This window comes from Mirounga angustirostris, unplaced genomic scaffold (assembly GCF_029215605.1).
Source record: "Mirounga angustirostris isolate CCGP_5_RB_7025 unplaced genomic scaffold, mMirAng1.0.hap1 SCAF_17, whole genome shotgun sequence".
NCBI classification, from domain to species: domain Eukaryota; kingdom Metazoa; phylum Chordata; class Mammalia; order Carnivora; family Phocidae; genus Mirounga; species Mirounga angustirostris.
In genome coordinates this window covers 30,834,650-30,853,019 of record NW_026991725.1, presented here as the reverse complement: position 1 = coordinate 30,853,019, position 18,370 = coordinate 30,834,650, and the positions used below count along the sequence as shown (strand labels likewise).

The following is an 18,370-nucleotide window of genomic DNA, read 5'->3' as shown; positions in this document are numbered from 1 at the left end:
CACAGGTAACTATACTATGTTGATTCTAATTATGTTATGTGACCCAGGTAACATATTTATATGTCAGCAGGGAATTATTAAACACTTTTCTTAACCTAAAAGAGAAACAATAATGTCAGAAATTTCCTATGCAGGGCAGAGTGGTTACTGAAAATCTGAGAAGTATTTGTCTATTTCTTTATACCCAGAAATGACTCTGTTTCCTTAAATATATACCTATGTTGTATTCTTTTCCTGATAGTGCTTATTGACCAAATCCTCATTTGAGTGGTTATTCAAATAAATTACCAGTGATACTAAGTTTAAAACTTATTTTCCAAACAAAAAAGTACACAAACTCCACGACTATAATCTTCATTGGTTTTAGTTCTATTTTTTAACTTTTAAGCAAAAATGGAAGTCAAGTAGTAGAAAATACCCATGCTATCAAAATGTTAAAATACAAGAGTGCCATGGTCACAAAAACCAAAGAAAGAACATGAGGAATGTCTACTAAAGGAAGCAGTAGATTTCTGAGAAATTCTATAGAATAATATAGAAGCCTATACACTGGGTGGAGTCCTAAGTCTGAGGCATAAAATTATATAGAAAATATTCATATCTGAAAAAATTTAAAGCCAGTAGCTGACTTTATATAAAGCCCAAAAACAAAAAGGGGATTTAAAATAGCTTTACACAGACCCCATTCCAGAAAAAGCCTTTTTTCTTTCATGGAAGCTGCCAACTTTTAATTTTTGCCTGCTTTAAAACAGATCAATACCAACATGTTAACCAGAAATTAGCAGAACTAGAAACACTAAAAAACAAAACAAAAAGACATCCATTCAATAAAAGTAAATTTAACAGTCACAAATAATCTAGTACTTACCTTTTAACCTGGAGGCATCACGCATATCCTTTACCACTTTTCCAAATTCTTCTACTTGTACTTCATCATCTTCTGCAAGAAAAACATTTTTTTATTATTATGTTCAAACATTTGTGATAGATCAGCCTTGCTAAGCAAAAGTCAGGATCCAATGCAGCAATCTCTAAAAAGGTAAATTATTTGATGTATTCATAAGAATCATATTTCCTTTTCATATTGTTGGCTCTCCAAAAGATTAATTTTATGGAATGAATAAACCTTAAGATTATAGGAGAAGGGCTGAGTTTTCAATTCCCATCAATCAGGAGAAACTGTGTAATCCATATTCCTAGGGAGAACACTAAGAGACAAACCTGTTTTAGTTTAACCTTTCAAATGTTTGAAGATAAAAATGCTGTACTAGATTAAAGATTTTTCCAATGCCAGATGGTTCTGCAATTTCTAACACGTTTACACCCATTTTGTACACAAGAACACACAGATACTAGAAAGCCAAAGTGACAAACACAGGGGACAGAGACAGCTTTGCTTTCCCAGTCAGGAACAGGGAAACTTAGTGCAAGGATTTAGAATTACTGTAGTTTATGATCATAGGATAGAATACAGGTGCTATAAAATGAGATATTGGGGAAGCATTTCTAAATTTGCCAAATGATAAATACCCTTTCTGTTTTTCAATGCCTTTTTGTAACCATCATAAAAATATTTTTTAGGGACGCCTGGATGGCTTAGTTGGCTAACTGTCTGCGTTCAGCCCAGGCCATGATCCCAGGGTCCTGGGATGGAGCACCACATCAGGCTCCGTGCTCAGCGGGGAGCCTGCTTCTCCCTCTGCCTGCCACTCCCCCTGTTTCTCTCTCTCTCTCTCTCTCTTTCTCTGACAAATAAATAAAATCTTTTTAAAATTATTTTTTAAAAACTTTAAATATACTTTAAAATATTAATGAGTCAATACAGAATACCATCAATAACCAAGAAGTAATTCTTCAATCTCACTAAGTATAGGAAATCTAAATCAGTTTTTTTTTTCCTTTTTAACATAACATGGTCAAAAAAGTATATCCTAGGTCAGTAATTTTTAAGTTTTTCTTCATGTTTCTAAGTCTCTGTTGAGCTACTTAAGCAGTTCACTTGATCATTTCCCCCACTTTAATCAGAGAAACGCAACTCTTAGGATTTATATATTGACGTACTCTGTAAGATTTCATTTAGAAGAAAAGAATTCTCCTGCTTTAACAGCACCAAATATAAATACAAAACCAAAAATAACAAGGTTCAAAACTTTGCAAACCACTACATTAAAATAAGAATTAAATCTTTGTACTGAAGGTCCAATGTTACGAGAAAAAATGGTATGACAGATGGGGTACACAAAGTTTTCAATATCATGCATGTATTTGGATTTAGATGGTAGAATAACCTACATTTTACACACTGTGTTTTTGCTTTATAAGTATATAATAATAAATCAGATACAGTATATGGGGTTTTTATTATCACAATAAGTAATTTTAGAGATAGCTGAGTTATTTTTATAGCTCATAAAATGATACCTTACTGGTCTGATTAAAATAAATGCTACATAATACTTTCTCTGGTATGTGTTGCCTTCAAATTCCACTCACTCTATCAAGAGAAACTGAAGCTTTGCAATAAAAGAAAAGAGAGGGGGGGAAAAATCCCTACTATCAGGTGGTAAGTATCCTTCTATTTTGATCAACCCTCCTCATCTCAAATATCTCACTAAACAAAACAATCAACACACTTAAAGTCCAAAATTACCAGTGTCACTTAAACAGGAGCTTAACAACTGGGTGTTATGCACAAACAATGAATCATGGAACACTACATCTAAATCTAATGATGTAATGTATGGGGATTAACATAACAATAAAAAAATTTAAAAAAAACAAAAAAAACACAGGAGCTTAACAGAGAAAAAGGGGTAAGTAATCCTCACAGGGAAAGACAGTTCTTTGACAAAGACCCCAGACGCATGCTTATGTTACTAGGCTAGTTTGGCATAAACATTCCACATACAAGAGTACAATAATACATTTGTAACTTCATGAGGGAGTGGAAATGTTCACCTGTGGTTGCGTATTACCTCTCTCCTGCCTACAGAACATCAGCAGTAAATGATAGTCTTATTTTTAAACTTTTAGTCTATAGTCTTTGTTTTACAGTACTTTTGGGAACTTACTTTTTGTTTTGAATCTTTTTTTTACTTGCGAACTAAGTAGAAGTGGTAGCCACCATCAGGTGTGTTTTTCTAGCAAATTAAATGAAAACCTATTTCAACAAAACTGTATGGACATCCCAAATAGTGTTAAAAAAAAAAAAAAAGGAATAGATCTCTTAATATTTCCTAACAATCCCTTCTGTGTTCACTGGGTTGTGCCATTTTCCAGTAACATGTAACACAACCTGAAGATAGTCAATGCATATTCAATCAATTTAGAGTAATAATAAATTAGATATTAACATTTTTTTTCTGTAGGACAAACAATCTGAGCTTTCTTTATATTTCCTAACTGTATATATTGGCATATCAACCAAATACAAGATAGAAGGAAAAATAAAGTTTGATAGAAGATAGAACCATATGCTTGTAAATCTTTTAATTTTAATATTTAGAGTACTTACCATCAATTATTGTTAATTTCAGTGCATCTAGGAATTCTTTTTTTTTCAAGTTATTATTCTTCCTGGACAGAGTGTTCCATAGGTAAGAAGCATTCATCTTTTCTTTGCTGAGATTGTGGAGGTTTTCAATAGTCTCAGGCAATACTGAAGGGTAGATAACACACAAGTTTTACAACATTCTTGTCCAAGAAGTTAGTACAGTAAACTATTATCTGGACTAGTCAGGAATTAAGGTTTTTATGGTTAAGAAGAGTAACAAATACAGCATAAATGGTTGCCAATTTTCTTTCTTTTTTTTAAAGATTTTATTTTTATGTAATCTCTATACCCAATGTGGGCCTCGAACTCACAACCCCAGGATCAAGAGTCCCACGCTCTACCAACTGGGAGGCAACCAGGTGCCCCTGCCAATTTTCAAATATTAAAATACAATAAAATATTTAACACCAAAATTAGTGTGTCTTTGAGGATTCTGAAACATTTCTAGAACTTATGGTGACCCCACCCCTGAATAACCACTATAGAGTAATTTGCATTGAACTATATAGATTTATAGAAGTCTGAATTCATAAACAAGTCCAATTGATAAAAACATGAATTAAATAGCTTTTGCTCTACATCTCCCCCCCCAAATTCTTCCCTGGATCTTACTTTCTCTTCAATCCACCACTGCAGACCATGGGAAGAAATTCTGTTTTTTAAAAAATTCCAATAGAATTTAATGGAAGGTTTAATGTGTGTGTGTCGGGGGGGTGAAATTATCTCATCACAAATGCGTAAAAGATCACTCTGCTGCTGTATAGAGAATGGACTCTCTGGAAGATCAGGCAGTTAGGTACTGTAGTAGTTCAGAGAAAAAGATGACAGTGACTTCAAATAGTGGTAATAGTGATAAAGATAATGAGAAGTGGTAATAGTGATAAAGATAATAGTGATAAAGATAATGAGAAGTGGACAAATAAAGGATGTGTTTTGAGAATGAAGCTGAGAATATTTTTTTTAAGATTTTATTTTTAAGTAATCTCTACATCCAATGTGGGGCTCAAACTTACAACCCAGAGATCAAGCATTGCACGCTCTACCAACTGAACCAGCCAGATGCGCCAAAGCTGAGAGTATTTAGTGATGAATTGAATGAGAGCCTGGCGCCATGAAGAACTGCTAGGTTCAATAACTGAGCAACTGGGTGGATAGTAGTGTCAGAAACTGAGGTAACAGAGACTAGGAAAGAATAAGATTGTTGGAGAGCAAGAATTCCTTTTTATACATATTAAGTATGAGATAAATGGGGAGTCAAAAGGATAGAGATATTATTTAAAGTAGTAAGATTATTCAGGAAGAGGCTTAAAGAATGAGGCTCAGAATGGATTTTGGGATCACGCTAACATTTAAAAGTCAGCCATAAAGGAAGCAGCCAGCAAACAAGACCAAAAAAGATGAGTGATTTTTACAATAGAATATTATTCAGCTACAAGAAAGAAGGAAATCTTTACATTAGTGACAACATGGATGGACCTTAAGGGCACTATGCTTAGTAAGATAAAGCAGACAGAGAAAGACAAACACTGTAAGGTCTCACATCTAAAAAGCAGAACTCCAAAAAATTAATTAATTAGTTAATTAATTACATTTTTAAAAAGCAGAGTTCAGAAACAGAGTAGGATACTGGTTACCAGGGGCTGAGGGGTAGGGAAACTGGGACTATGTTGGTCAAAGGGTATGAACTTATAATTAGAAGATGAAAAAGTTCTGGGGATCTAATGCACAGCACTGTGATTATAATTAACAATACTGTATTATATACTTGAAAGTTGCTAAGAGACTAAATCTTAGTGTTCTCACCACAAAAAAGGAAATGATAATTACTTTATAATTACATGATGTGATGAAGGTGTTAGTTAACACTATAGTGGTGATCATATTGCAATATATGTGTATCAAATCAGCACTTTGTACAGCTAAATTTACACAATGTTATATGTCAATTAAATCTCAATTTTTTTAAAAAAGAAAGAGCCAATAAGATGGAAGAAAAATTAGGAGATTACAGTGTCACAGAAAACACAAGAAGAAAAAAAATTTTTTTTCAGATTTTATTTATTTATTTGACAGAGAGAAATATAGCGAGAGAGGGAACACAAGCAGGGGGAGTGGGAGAGGGAGAAGCAGGCTTCCCGCTGAGCAAGGAGCCCGATGTGGGGCTCGAACCCAGGACCCCAGGATCATGACCCAAGCTGAAGGCAGATGCTTAACGACTGAGCCACCCAGGCGCCCCTTAAAGATTTTTTATTTATTTGACAGAGAGAGAGGGAGAGACACAGCGAGAGAGGGAACACAAGCAGGGGGAGTGGGAGAGGGAGAAGCAGGCTTCCTGCCAAGTAGGGAGCCCGATGCGGGGCTCGATCCCAAGACCCCGGGATCATGACCTGAGCCGAAGGCAGCCACTTAACAACTGAGCCACCCAGGTGCCCACAAGAAGAGAAAATTTTGAATAAATATATTAAATTAAAACATAAGAATGGTTGAATCATTATGCTGTACACCTGAAACTAACATAACACTGTATGTAAATGATACTTGAAGTAAAAAAACTGCTGGAGGTAAACAAGATGAAAACAAAAACTTGATTAGATTTAACAAAATGAGATTTAACTTTTGTGAAAAAAGCTAGTATGGGCGGCAAGGTCAAAACCTGAATGAGTATTTTTAGAGAACTGGCAATATAGTATTCTGATGATAGCCACATTCTCCTTCAATTTCCAACACAAAACATATTCTATATTAAGTTAAAATATCACTAAAAATAATATTTGGAAATGAACTGAATGAGGGAAGGGGTTGGTGGAGCTAGGGCCACAAGGGAAAAAAGATCAAGAATGACTCCTAACTTTGGGGGCTAAACAACTGAAAAGTGAAAACAGGAAGAGACCGGTGGGTAAGGAGAAAGTAGAGGGGTAGATGGATGGAAGGTCCCAAGGAGGTATACAAAACCAATAAGCAGTCTGATGAAGATATGAGCAGTCAAATGAAGAAAAAAGGAAAAGCATTAAACATAAATGTGCAATATTAAAAATGAGAAAGGAAATATAACTACAGATACAAATAAGATACTATACTATACAACTCTGTGCTAATAAAATTTTTTATCTCCATGAAACTGAAATTCCTCGGAAAAATGAAGTAACTAACAATGCAAATAATCTCTTCATCCAATTAATCTATTGTTTCCATTTATAAAAACAAATTAAATGGATTTATAAGGTAAAATAACTTACTTAAAATGTGCTATTACTCAATACTAAGCACAAAATAACAAAATGCTACTTTTAACCCCAATTTTTTTTAAGTAGCTCCACGCCCAGCATGGAGCCCAGTGTGGGACTTGAACTCATGACCCTGAGATCAAGACCTAAGCTGAACCATATGATCCAGCAATTGCACTACTGGGTATTTACCCCAAAGATACAAAAGTAGGGATCCGAAGGGCTACGTGCACCCCGATGTTTATAGCAGCAATGTCCGCAATAGCCAAACTGTGGAAAGAGCCAAGATGTTCATCGACAGATGAATGGATAAAGAAGATGTGGTATATATATATACAACGGAATATTACGCAGCCATCAAAAGGAATGAGATCTTGCCATTTGCAACGACGTGGATGGAACTGGAGGGTATTATGTTGAGTGAAATAAGTCAAACAGAGAAAGACATGTATCATATGATCTCACTGATATGAGGAATTCTTAATCGCAGGAAACAAACTGAGTGTTGTTGGAGTGGGGGGTGGGGTGGGAGGGATGGGGTGACTGGGTGATGGACACTGGGGAGGGTGTGTGCTCTGGTAAGCGCTGTGAATTGTGCAAGACTGTTGAATCTCAAATCTGTACCTCTGAAACAAATAATGCACTATATGTTAAGAAAAAAAAAAAAGAAGAAGAAGGTAGCGGGAGGGCAAGAATGAAGCGGGGGAAATCGGAGGGGTAGACGAACCATGAGAGACGATAGACTCTGAAAAACAAACTGAAGGTTCTAGAGGGGAGGGGGGTGGGAGGATGGGTTAGCCTGGTGGTGGGTATTGAGGAGGGCACATTCTGCATGGAGCACTGGGTGTTGTGCACAAACAATGAATCATGGAACACTTCATCTAAAACTAATGATGTAATGTATGGGGATTAACATAAGAAGAAAAAAAAAAAAAGACCTAAGCTGAGATCAAGAGACAGATGCTTAATCGACTGAGCCATCTACGTACCCCTTAGCCCCAATTTTTAAAGTACTAACTTCACTCCATTTAAAATATACATATATGACCTTATAGTTCTTTTTTTTTTTTTAAGATTTTATTTATTTATTTGACAGAGAGAGACAGCGAGAGAGGGAACACAAGCAGGGTGAGTGGGAGAGGGAGAAGCAGGCTTCCTGCTGAGCAGGGAGCCCTATGCGGGGCTCGATCCCAGGACCCTGGGACCATGACCTGAGCCGAAAGCAGACGCTTAACGACTGAGCCACCCAGGCGCCCCTGACCTTATATTTCTTTAGAGTGAGCTTCTGAGTGACAAAGACTGTCTTTCTCAGCTTACCATACTCACAGCTTAACATAAAGCCTGATACATAACAATGGCTCGATAAATGTTACTGAATAAATTGGAAAATGGAAAAAAAATACAGCTTAAAGTAGAAAATCTGCTTACGAGTACTCAACTATAGTCACTAGATGGCATCACTTCCCCAAATTGGGAAGACATTTTGGCTCTTCCCAAAATGAATTTTATATATGTGGTTCTAACTCTCTATAGTAAGTGTGAGATTATGATAGCTTTCAACTCATTTGCACGTGGAGGTTGTTCTGGATCATTACTGGAGAAGATTAAGGCCAAACATATCAGCAGTAAGCCAGGCATTTATTTGCCTGATAACCTGTAGGATGTCTTTTGGTATATTATATTCTTCTAAAATCTGTCACACCATTTGGTCCACTAAAAGCATAAAATATGATGTTCTTACATACATAATTTTTCAGAGAAGCGTTCCGTATTGGTCATCATTATATCAATGAATTCTTTAAAATTCGCCTTTTTTGTTTCTAAAGGGAAAAGAACATTTTTTTCATTATCTTCAAGTACTAAGTTATTAGGACAAATATTGAATTATGTAAAATAAATTCTCTATTTAGGGAGTTAATATAATTATAACCATCAGCTAATATCACTAAAAATATAAGGGTATAAGAGAAAAAGCAATTCAACTTACAGGGAGAAAGTAAATGCTGAAAATTGCCAGGAAAATTAATCAAAATCTTCCTAGTCACAGGTGTACAACATTTTAAATTTTAACTTACATGACCTTGACTTGGCCTTGCAACAATTCACTAAGATATGTAGGTGAAGAATTAGTATGTTATTTTACATATTTAGAAAAAATACTTATACATTATAGATATCATGACTTTTTCCCAAGGTCACAAAAGGAAATACAAGATCAGAGATCAGAAGTAAGCTCTTTCAACTTCTGGTTTCTTCCACATCAGGCTACCATTCACATCGCTGTCTTTATTCCAGTACACTATTTAAACTATTAAACACTTTAATAGTCATTTTATACTTAGAAAATGTCTCTCCTTGATTATATATAATATCCCAATATTAGAATGGATAAAACAATCTCTAAGAATTTTCGAAGGCCACATTAAAGGTTTTATATAAATATAATGAGCTTTTGATAACTCTACTCCTTTGCTTATCCCACTTTTTCAAAAAAATTCTAATTCTAATCTTTGAAAGATAAGGCACAGCCTATTGTCCTATTCCAAAGATTAAATATCTTGGAAAACTTTACTTTAAGGAGCACCAAATCACTTTATATTCTTACCCAAATATTTAGTGACTTAAAAAAAAAATGAGACTTTAAAAAATTCTGGGGGAATGATAGAGTTAATGAAGATTTATATTCACTAAGAGGAACATATAAATTTCTAAAGCAATAGATTCCCTTATTTTTGATAATGTCTATTTGATACACATATGTTTCAGCTGAAGCACTGAACCCACCATCCACTTGAAGAACATTATTAATACCACTACATCTGCTTCTGTGCTTTTCCCATTCCATTCTACTGTTTCTCTACAGAGAGAGCATTGCTGAATTTTTCAAATTTACCAATCTCTTGTTTTTTTACATATAATTTTAAACAGGATAAACAAACTATTCCTTAATTTTGTTTTAGAGTTCGATAAAAATTGTCAGACTGCTATAGCAATCTGAGACTTGCTTTTCTCATTCAATGTATTTCTAAGAATCATCCATATAGTATATTGTTTTCACTAATGTATACACAATTAGTATTCCATTATGCACCAATGGCAAATACCACAACTTATTTATATATTCTACCACTGATCATGTTGTTTCTTTTCTATTTTTTCTTTTTTTTTTGTTTGCTATTAAGATCAGTGCTGCCATGAACATTCTTAAACATGTCTCCTTGTATATCAGTGCAAGAGATTTTCTGAGATCTATAGCTAAATGTGGATTTTCTAAGTCATGAAATATGAAAACTATTCAAAATACTACATAATGTTTTTCAAAGTTCTTTTACCACTTTTGTCTTATTTACCAACAATTAAATTAACAGACTTCTTAATTTTTGCCAGTGTAGTGGGTATAAAAAGATATTTCATTGTGACCTAAATTTTGCATTTCCCTAATTACTAATGATGTTGAGAGTCTTTTCATATGATTATTAGCAACTTGTGTTCCTTCATCTGGCAATGGCTGTTCTTGTAATTTAGTCATTTTTCTATTGGGTTGTTAATTTATAGGGGTTCCCTCTATATTCTCCACAATGATCTTTTGCTGTTACGAGTATTGCAAATAATCTTCACTCCATTTGTGGCTTGTATTTTCATTCTGTTTGTATTATCTTTTAATAAAGAAAAGTCTTTAATGTAGTCAAATTTATCAATCTTTTTTTTCTGGTTAGTGATTTTGTCTCTTAAAAATAATCCTTCCTAACTGTAAGCCAGAAAAATTTTCTTCTTTTTCTAAAACTTTTACTGTTCACGTCTGGAAATTATTACTGAATATGATACATAGATAGGGATCTGATTTCATTTTTTGCATTTGAATAATTAATTATTCCAGCACCATTTATTAAATGGTGTTTTTCCCCCCAGTGATCAGCCACCTCATTATATATGTTTCCATATATATGTGTGGATATGTTTGGAAGTTTCTTATCCTGTCCTATCAGTCAATTTCTCTATCCCTGTGCCATTCTCACACTGTTTTACTTACTATAGCTTTATAATGAGTTTTGACATCCAGGAGAGCAAGTTCCCTCCAACACCACTCACACACCCCTATACACATGTTTTTTTTTTTTTTCCTCAAGAGTGTTTTAGCTATTCTTGGCCTTTATAATAATAATACTAGAATTAACTCATCAAAAAAGTAAAGGTTTTAACAGAACTGCTTTGGATAAATAAATTAATTAGGAGAATTGACTGTCTTGGGTCTCTGAATCCATGAATATGGGATATATTCCCATTTATTTAGATATTCTATAATGTCTTAACAAAGTCTTATCATTTTCTTACATATCTTGTATTTGTTCCTATTTCTTTTTTACTTTTTTTATGGAAAATTTTAAATATACACAAAATAAAAAGTATATTATAATAAAAGCTCATTTACTCTCCCTCTAGCTGCAAGTATTATCAATTCATGGCTATTCGCATTTCACCTATAACCCCACACATTTGTCTACCTCACTACCACCCATCCCCTTTAGAAAAGTTGTTGCTAAGTTATAAGGGTGAAACTAGTCAAAGTTAGTTATTCATAACTATAACAAAGTTAGCTAGTTATAAGGGTCAATACTGGTACCTTCATTATTAATTGTGGGCTTTGACATAATACAGAGTCCTTTGTCCCATTTAATGCCTTTTGTCCTGATGTCTACCTTATCAGAAAGGAAAATCAGAAATCCTTCTTTTTGTTTGCATGTTTGCCTATAGGAAAAAAAATGTCTGAAAAGATGGTTATTACTGGTTATTTCTGGGTAATGGGATTTTGTGTGTTTTGTTGTACTTTTGAGTATTTTTCTGTATTGGTTTAATTTTAATGATCTTTATTCTAATAAAAATAAAAGTCATTATTCTGAAGAGAAAAAATAGCAAATGACCCTCTTTCATACGTGTAAACCCAGTTTTCCTGAAAATATATCACTTACCATTAGCTTCAGTCAACTCTGTGATCTTTTCAAATTCTGGCTTAGAAAGGTAAACTCCAAAACCCTGAAGACAAGTATTCAGATCCTCATAGTCCATATTTTCATCTTTAATTTTATCAATGGCTTTAATGATATCAGTCAACACTGAAAATAAAGCAGTATGCTATTAAGTATTAAATATAAGTCAAAAAGAAAACACCAATAGTAAGATGAATTTTAGTTCTAACACTAAGTTAACAAACAAGAACTTTAGAAATGTTATGTATAAAAAGAATTACCAGAATTCTTAATAATACTGAAAACCAACAAGGTACAAAATCAGAGCCAAAAATATATTCTACTTTGTTATAGTCTCTTTATTTAAGGAAGTGCCAATTTAATTACAGTTTAAATGCATAGGAAGAAAAATATTATACAATTTCCTCATTTAATTCTCTAATAATTTAAAATTTCCTAGCAGTCTGTTTCTCAGTAGCAGAAACAGAAGTAGAAAACCCTCAATCCCAAATGATGAATTGTGGTAAGGTTTTGTAGCAATACATGGCTCAGTCTTTGGTAAATTTATCTTAGTTTATCTTGTGTGTATATAAATATTTTTACTTAGAAATAACTATCCTACATGTCTTTTTATAATACTTTGGAATATATGCTTCACAAATTTGGGCAGTATTCCATTCATTAAATTTAAACAGGTAAATTTTTACTGCAATGAAAACTTTCTTAAAATAACTTGCAAATATATAGAATTATTAAGGGGGTTGATAGACACGCATGTGTGTGTGTGTATGTGTGTGTAAACTTTGGAACAACTTAAACTCAAATAGACTTCCTCTAATAGAAGATTAGGATAGGTAAAGTGAGGAAGTTGGGCAGTGGAGGGCATTAAAGCCATTATCAGGAGTTTATCAACTTTAGGCAGTCGCTGGAAATCATTATGGATTGCTAAACAAAGAAATGATCATCAAAATGATGTCTGAATTAGATGATTCTTAAAAAGATGATTCTTATATATAAATATGTACAAGATACATGTTCCTATCTCGTGAAAGGAACTTTTAGGTGAAAGAAATTCTCATTTAAAAGTAAACAGCTGATGAGTGACATCAGCAAGCTGGTTGAGTAGGAAGTCTTGGACCCTTCTTCCCACAAACACACTGATTCAGCAGAAATTCAAAAATAAATTCCCTTTGTGAGAAACCAGAAACTAACTGAAAGGCTCTTACACCCTAGGAGAAGACAAAACCAGATGCATTGAAGCTGGTAGGAAGATTTGGGAAAACCTCCCACAAAAGCTGGAGACCCTGCCCCCCAGTGCAGCACCATATGATCCAGAAGAGCTCCCAGCTTCACCCAAGGAAAAAGAGCCATTGGTTCACACATCCACCAGTCCAACTTTTCCAAAAGGCCTCCCCAGAAGACTTGCTCTTGTCTTGCCAGGCTTGGAGCTCTGATGATTCTAGCACAGCCTCGTTGTTTAGATAAAATAAAGGTGGTGGCTTGGGCTGGTAGATGCCAGTGATCCTCCCCTCTGCTGAGCAGAGTAGATTAAAAATCTCAGCTCTTAGTTTCCCCCTGGAGAGGGAAAGAGATTATCCATGCATCCAGCACCACAGCTTTTCAAGAACCAGCATGTGTCTTGTCAGTCCTGGAGCCTGGAGAAGGAAAAAGTCCATAGAGGCCCAGAGAATATATGGCTGGACTGACTGGTGAGGGTCTTCTCCTGTACAAGGCCAGTATGTGAAGACTGAGAAAGCAGTGTGCTTTGTCTATTGCACAGACACCAACACACAAAGTCCAAATGGAAATTTCATAACTAAAAAATACAATAACTAAAATAAAAAGCTCAGTGGATCAACTCAAGAGCTGAAGGGAGGAAAGAAAGGAAAGAATCAATGAACAGAGGGGTAGACGAACCATGAGAGACGATGGACTCTGAAAAACAAACAGGGTTCTGGAGGGGTGGGGGTGGGAGGATGGGTTAGCCTGGTGGTGGGTATTGAGGAGGGCACATTCTGGATGGAGCACTGGGTGTTATGCACAAACAATGAATCATGAAACACTTCATCTAAAACTAATGATGTAATGTATGGGGATTAACATAAGAATAAAAAAAATTAAAAAAATTAAAAAAATTAAAAAGAATCAATGAACGGAAAGACAGCAATGGAAATCACCCAATGAACAACACTGAGAAAATTGACCAAAAAAATGAACCATTTCAGGGACCTGTAGGAATAAAAAAACAATCTAATGGGGCACCTGGGTGGCTCAGTCAGTTAAGCATGTGACTTCAGCTCAGGTCATGATCTCAGGGTCCTGGGATCAAGTCCCACATTGTCGTCGGGCTCCCTGCTCAGCCAGGAGTCTGCTTATCCCTCTACCTCTGCCCATGCTCCCACTCGCTAGCTCGCTGTCTTTAAAAAAAAAAAAAAAAAAAAAAACCCTTAAAAAAAAATCTAACATTTGTGTCCCAGAAGAAGAGAAAGAGACCACGGTTAAAAAGGTACTCAAAGAAATAATGCCTGAACATTTCCCAAATTTTTAGCAAGAAACACCAGCCTATAGATCCAAAAAAAAAAAAAAAAAAAAAAGTGAACCTCAAACAGGATAAATCCCAAGAAATCCATGTCAAGAAACATCATAATTAAACTTCTAAAAACTAAAGACAAGGGAAAAAACCTTGAAAGCATCCAAGGAAAAACATTGTAGGGAAAGAAAACCAATCTGAATGACAGGATTTATATCAGAAACAGTTGAAGCTGGAATAAATTTGCACAATATTTTTCAAGTACTGAAAGGAAAGTACTGTCAACGTAAGATCCCGTACTCAGAAAAAAATATTCAGGCGTAAGAAGGAAATCAAGATGTTCTCAGATGAAGGAAAACTAAGAGAATTTGTTGCCAGTAGACCTATGAATGGCTAATGAAAGTGAAAAAAGTGAAGAAAGTCAGGCACAAAAGACCACATGTTATATGATTTTGTTTATATTAAATGTAAAAAAAGAAGCAAATTTATAGAGATAGAAAGTAGATAAGTGGGGTGCCTAGGTGGCTCAGTCGGTTAAGCATCTGCCTTCAGCTTCCAACATGATCTCAGGGTCCTGGGATGGAGCCCACGCACCCCCCTTCCGCCCCGCTGGTGGGGCTTCCTACTCAGCAGGGAGTCTGCTTCTCCTGCTCTCTTTGCCCCTCCCCACTCCCACCCCGCTCATGCTTGTTCTCTCTCAAATAAATAAATAAAATCTTAAAAAAAAAAAAAGTAGATAAGTGGTTGTATGGGGATGTAGGTAGAGATTTAACTGCAAATGGGCACGAGAGAATTTTAGGAATGATGGAAATGTTATAAAACTGGATTGTGTCCACTTCTGGTCCAATTTCCAAAGAATTGAATGCAGGAATTCAAAAGAGGTATTTGCACACCCACATTCACAGCAGCACTAGGCACAACTGCCAAGAGGTAGAATTAACACAACTGTCTATTAATGAATGAAAGGACAAACTAAATATGGTATACACATGCAATAGAATATTAGTTAGAATAAAAGGGAAGGAAATTCTGACATACACTACAACATAGATGAATCTTGAGCGTATTATGATAAGTGAAATAAGTGTCTATTTGTCTTCACAAAAAGACAAATACTGTATGATTCCACTCAAACATCTGGAGTGGGCAAATTCACAGAAACAGAAAGTAGAATGATGGCTGCCAGAAACTGGAGGGGCAGGGATGGGTAGTTGTTGTTTAATGGGTACAGAGTTTCAGTTTTGCAAGGTGAAAAAATTCTGGAGATTGGTGGTACAACAGTGTGAATATATTTAACCCTAACATTATTGAATTATACACTTACAAATGGCTAAGATGGTAAATTTTGTTATGTGTTAAATACAATTAAAAATAAAATTTAAAAATAGTATAATGGGGGTGCGACTGGGTGGCTCAGTCGTTAAGCACCTGCCTTCGGCTCAGGTCATGATCCCAGGGTCCTGGGATTGAGCCCCTCATTGGGCTCCCTGCTCCGCGGGAAGCCTGCTTCTCCCTCTCCCACTCCCCCTGCTTGTGTTCCCTCTCTCACTGTCTCTCTCTCTCTGTCAAAAAATAAATAAAATCTTTAAAAAAAATTAAAAATAAAAACAAAAATAGTATAATGGGGAAAGGGTGCAGCGGGGGGGAGGGTAGTTAGTTGTGACCAAGACATTACTTCAAAAAACAGCAATGAAACAATGACTGAGTTGGTGAAAAAATGCACGGTGAAGCATTCAAGAAATTGATTTGCTAGGGGCGCCTGGGTGGCTCAGTTGGTTAAGCAACTGCTTTCGGCTCAGGTCATGATCCTGGAGTCCCGGGATCAAGTCCTGCATCGGGCTCCCTGCTCAGCGGGGAGTCCGCTTCTCCCTCTGACCCTCCTCCCTCTCATGCTCTCTGTATCTCATTCTCTCTGTCTCAAATAAATAAATAAAATCTTTTAAAAAAAAATTGATTTGCTAATAGTGTCTTCAAGAAATCCAGACACTTAAGCACTTACATTCATCAGAAATGACAAATGATAATGTAGCTTTTAACATGAGACTTTTTATCTAAGTATAAGAGAAAATCTTTTCCTTTGGATTAATTTTTCCTTATCTGAGAAATCTTTTGGGAAGAGACAAAAAGCTTATCTTTCTTCTTTAGCATATGAATAAATAAAAGAGCAAGCCTTATTATCTTCCATTTCTTTTAATCTTGCTGAAAAATAATTAATTATTTGTATAAAAAATAAAATCATTGCAAGCAAAAATTTTAAAAACTGGTTTGTGGTAACAGTTGTAGGACTCTGAATTTCATAAAAATTGGATGGGTGAAATTTATGTATGTAAATTGTATGTCAATAGAACTGCTTTTAGAAATGCTCTAAAACAAAGGCAAACCAAACCAGTATTTCATTCAAACAAGTTCATTATAAAAAATTAAAAATCAGGGACACCTGGGTGACTCAGTTGGTTAAACATCTGCCTTTGGCTCAGGTCATGATCCCAGGGTCTTGGGATGGAGCCCTGCATTGGGTTACTTACTCAGTGGGGACCCTACTTCTCCCTCTGCCTGTCGCTCCCCCTGCTTGTGCTGTCCCTCTCTCTGTCTCTCTCTCTCTCACAAATAAATAAAATCTTTAAAAAATTAAAAATCAAATCAACCATCAATTGCTAAGAATGGAGCTAAGTACCTATTTCATCTCATTACCTTACTATTACTGTACGTTTATATAGTACAGTTTTTAAAATCCACTTAACAACTCTGTGAAGTAAACAAGTTAGCTATTATTACCTTGATAGAACAAGTCTTTAAAAAACTGGCAAATGGCTTGCCTGAGGATTTCAGGACTATTAAGTCTCTATCTGAAAAGCAAACTCAGTTCAGTTGAACCTAACTCTTTTCAACCTAACTGCTTCTTTCCTCCAAATCATTTTAAAATAAACTTCCCACCTACCATCATATTCAGGAAGACTTTGGTCTATGGCGAGAGCATTCATAAAGTCATCTAAGTTCACCATTCCACTTTCTGTAAAATAAAGAGTTGGATTATGCACTCTGTTGTGTTTTTGCATAAAAGGTAAATTCATATTTTAATACAACTATGAAAGAATTCTCCCTCACTTCATCATCATCCTATTGAGTCGTCATATCTTGTTTCCCAAGATGAGTCTTTCTAAATTAGGTCAGTTCATTTCATTTCAACAATTACTCAACAATTTTTAAATATCTACTATAAAGTGCAATGGACTGGATTAGGTACTTAGTTCTTGATAGATATAGGAAAAAGGAAAAGTGCCCATATAGATGGACCATGAGAAATTTGAGTCTATTTCATACCATCATGAAAACCCAGTCAATATGCTATCCATTAAGATACCTTGACAATACTAACCAGTCCTTATATACCCAAGTGTCCCCATCTCTACCCCTAGTATCCAGCTAATCCAAATAATTATCTATTTTTAGGTACAAACCCTTCATAGTGCTTATATCAATCCTGATAAGCAACATAAAGAGCTCAATAATTTTAGTAGCACCTATTCTTTAGATATTTTTTTTAATCAAATCTTCTTTCTCTTTGCCTTAGCTAGGAAATTTTGCTCAGGTTCTAAGAATTCATTTCTAACATATTCCCAAGTCATTCTTTCCCCAAAATGTTGCCTCTGCCTTCTCCTCAACTGAACTTCTGCTATGGACAGTTCTTAATGATAAAACAACTTCTCTAATACAACAACCCTTCCTGGAAACTTAAACTCTGCATTGAATTTACGCTGGTGACTGGGATGTGCCATTTAACATCATCTAGATGCTAACTGCCTGCCTACTTGTATAAGTAGCACTAGCCCTAAATTCCTAGCTGTAGCACTCCTTCTCCATTTTGGAATCTCCAATTATTTCTTCTTGGATCCTTAAGCTATTTGCTTAGAGATTTTTGTACCCCTTGGATATTGTGATCTTACTGCCTGAACCTCCCTACAACTGGATCAGACTTCCCCAGTACCTGTCCCATACTAGCAGACATAGCTAGGGATAGTCATGGAGTCTTACATAAACAATTGAGATACAAAAGGCTTAGCTTCTCCAAACCAATCCATTAGGTAAGACTTTCCAGGAA

At 35.2% G+C, this 18,370-nt stretch overlaps 1 protein-coding gene across 1 annotated transcript in view; it reads right to left on the bottom strand.

Annotated features, from left to right (window-relative positions):
• EFCAB13 (EF-hand calcium binding domain 13) overlaps positions 1 to 18,370 on the bottom strand; it is a 98,510-nt gene that overhangs the window by 20,244 nt on the left and 59,896 nt on the right. The window contains exons 6-10 of the mRNA XM_064582291.1: positions 17,210 to 17,281; positions 11,745 to 11,888; positions 8,523 to 8,597; positions 3,515 to 3,658; positions 869 to 940 (exon numbers count right to left, since the gene is read on the bottom strand). Coding sequence (XP_064438361.1) covers positions 869 to 940; positions 3,515 to 3,658; positions 8,523 to 8,597; positions 11,745 to 11,888; positions 17,210 to 17,281 — 507 coding nt within the window. The remainder of the gene's footprint in view (positions 1 to 868; positions 941 to 3,514; positions 3,659 to 8,522; positions 8,598 to 11,744; positions 11,889 to 17,209; positions 17,282 to 18,370) is intronic.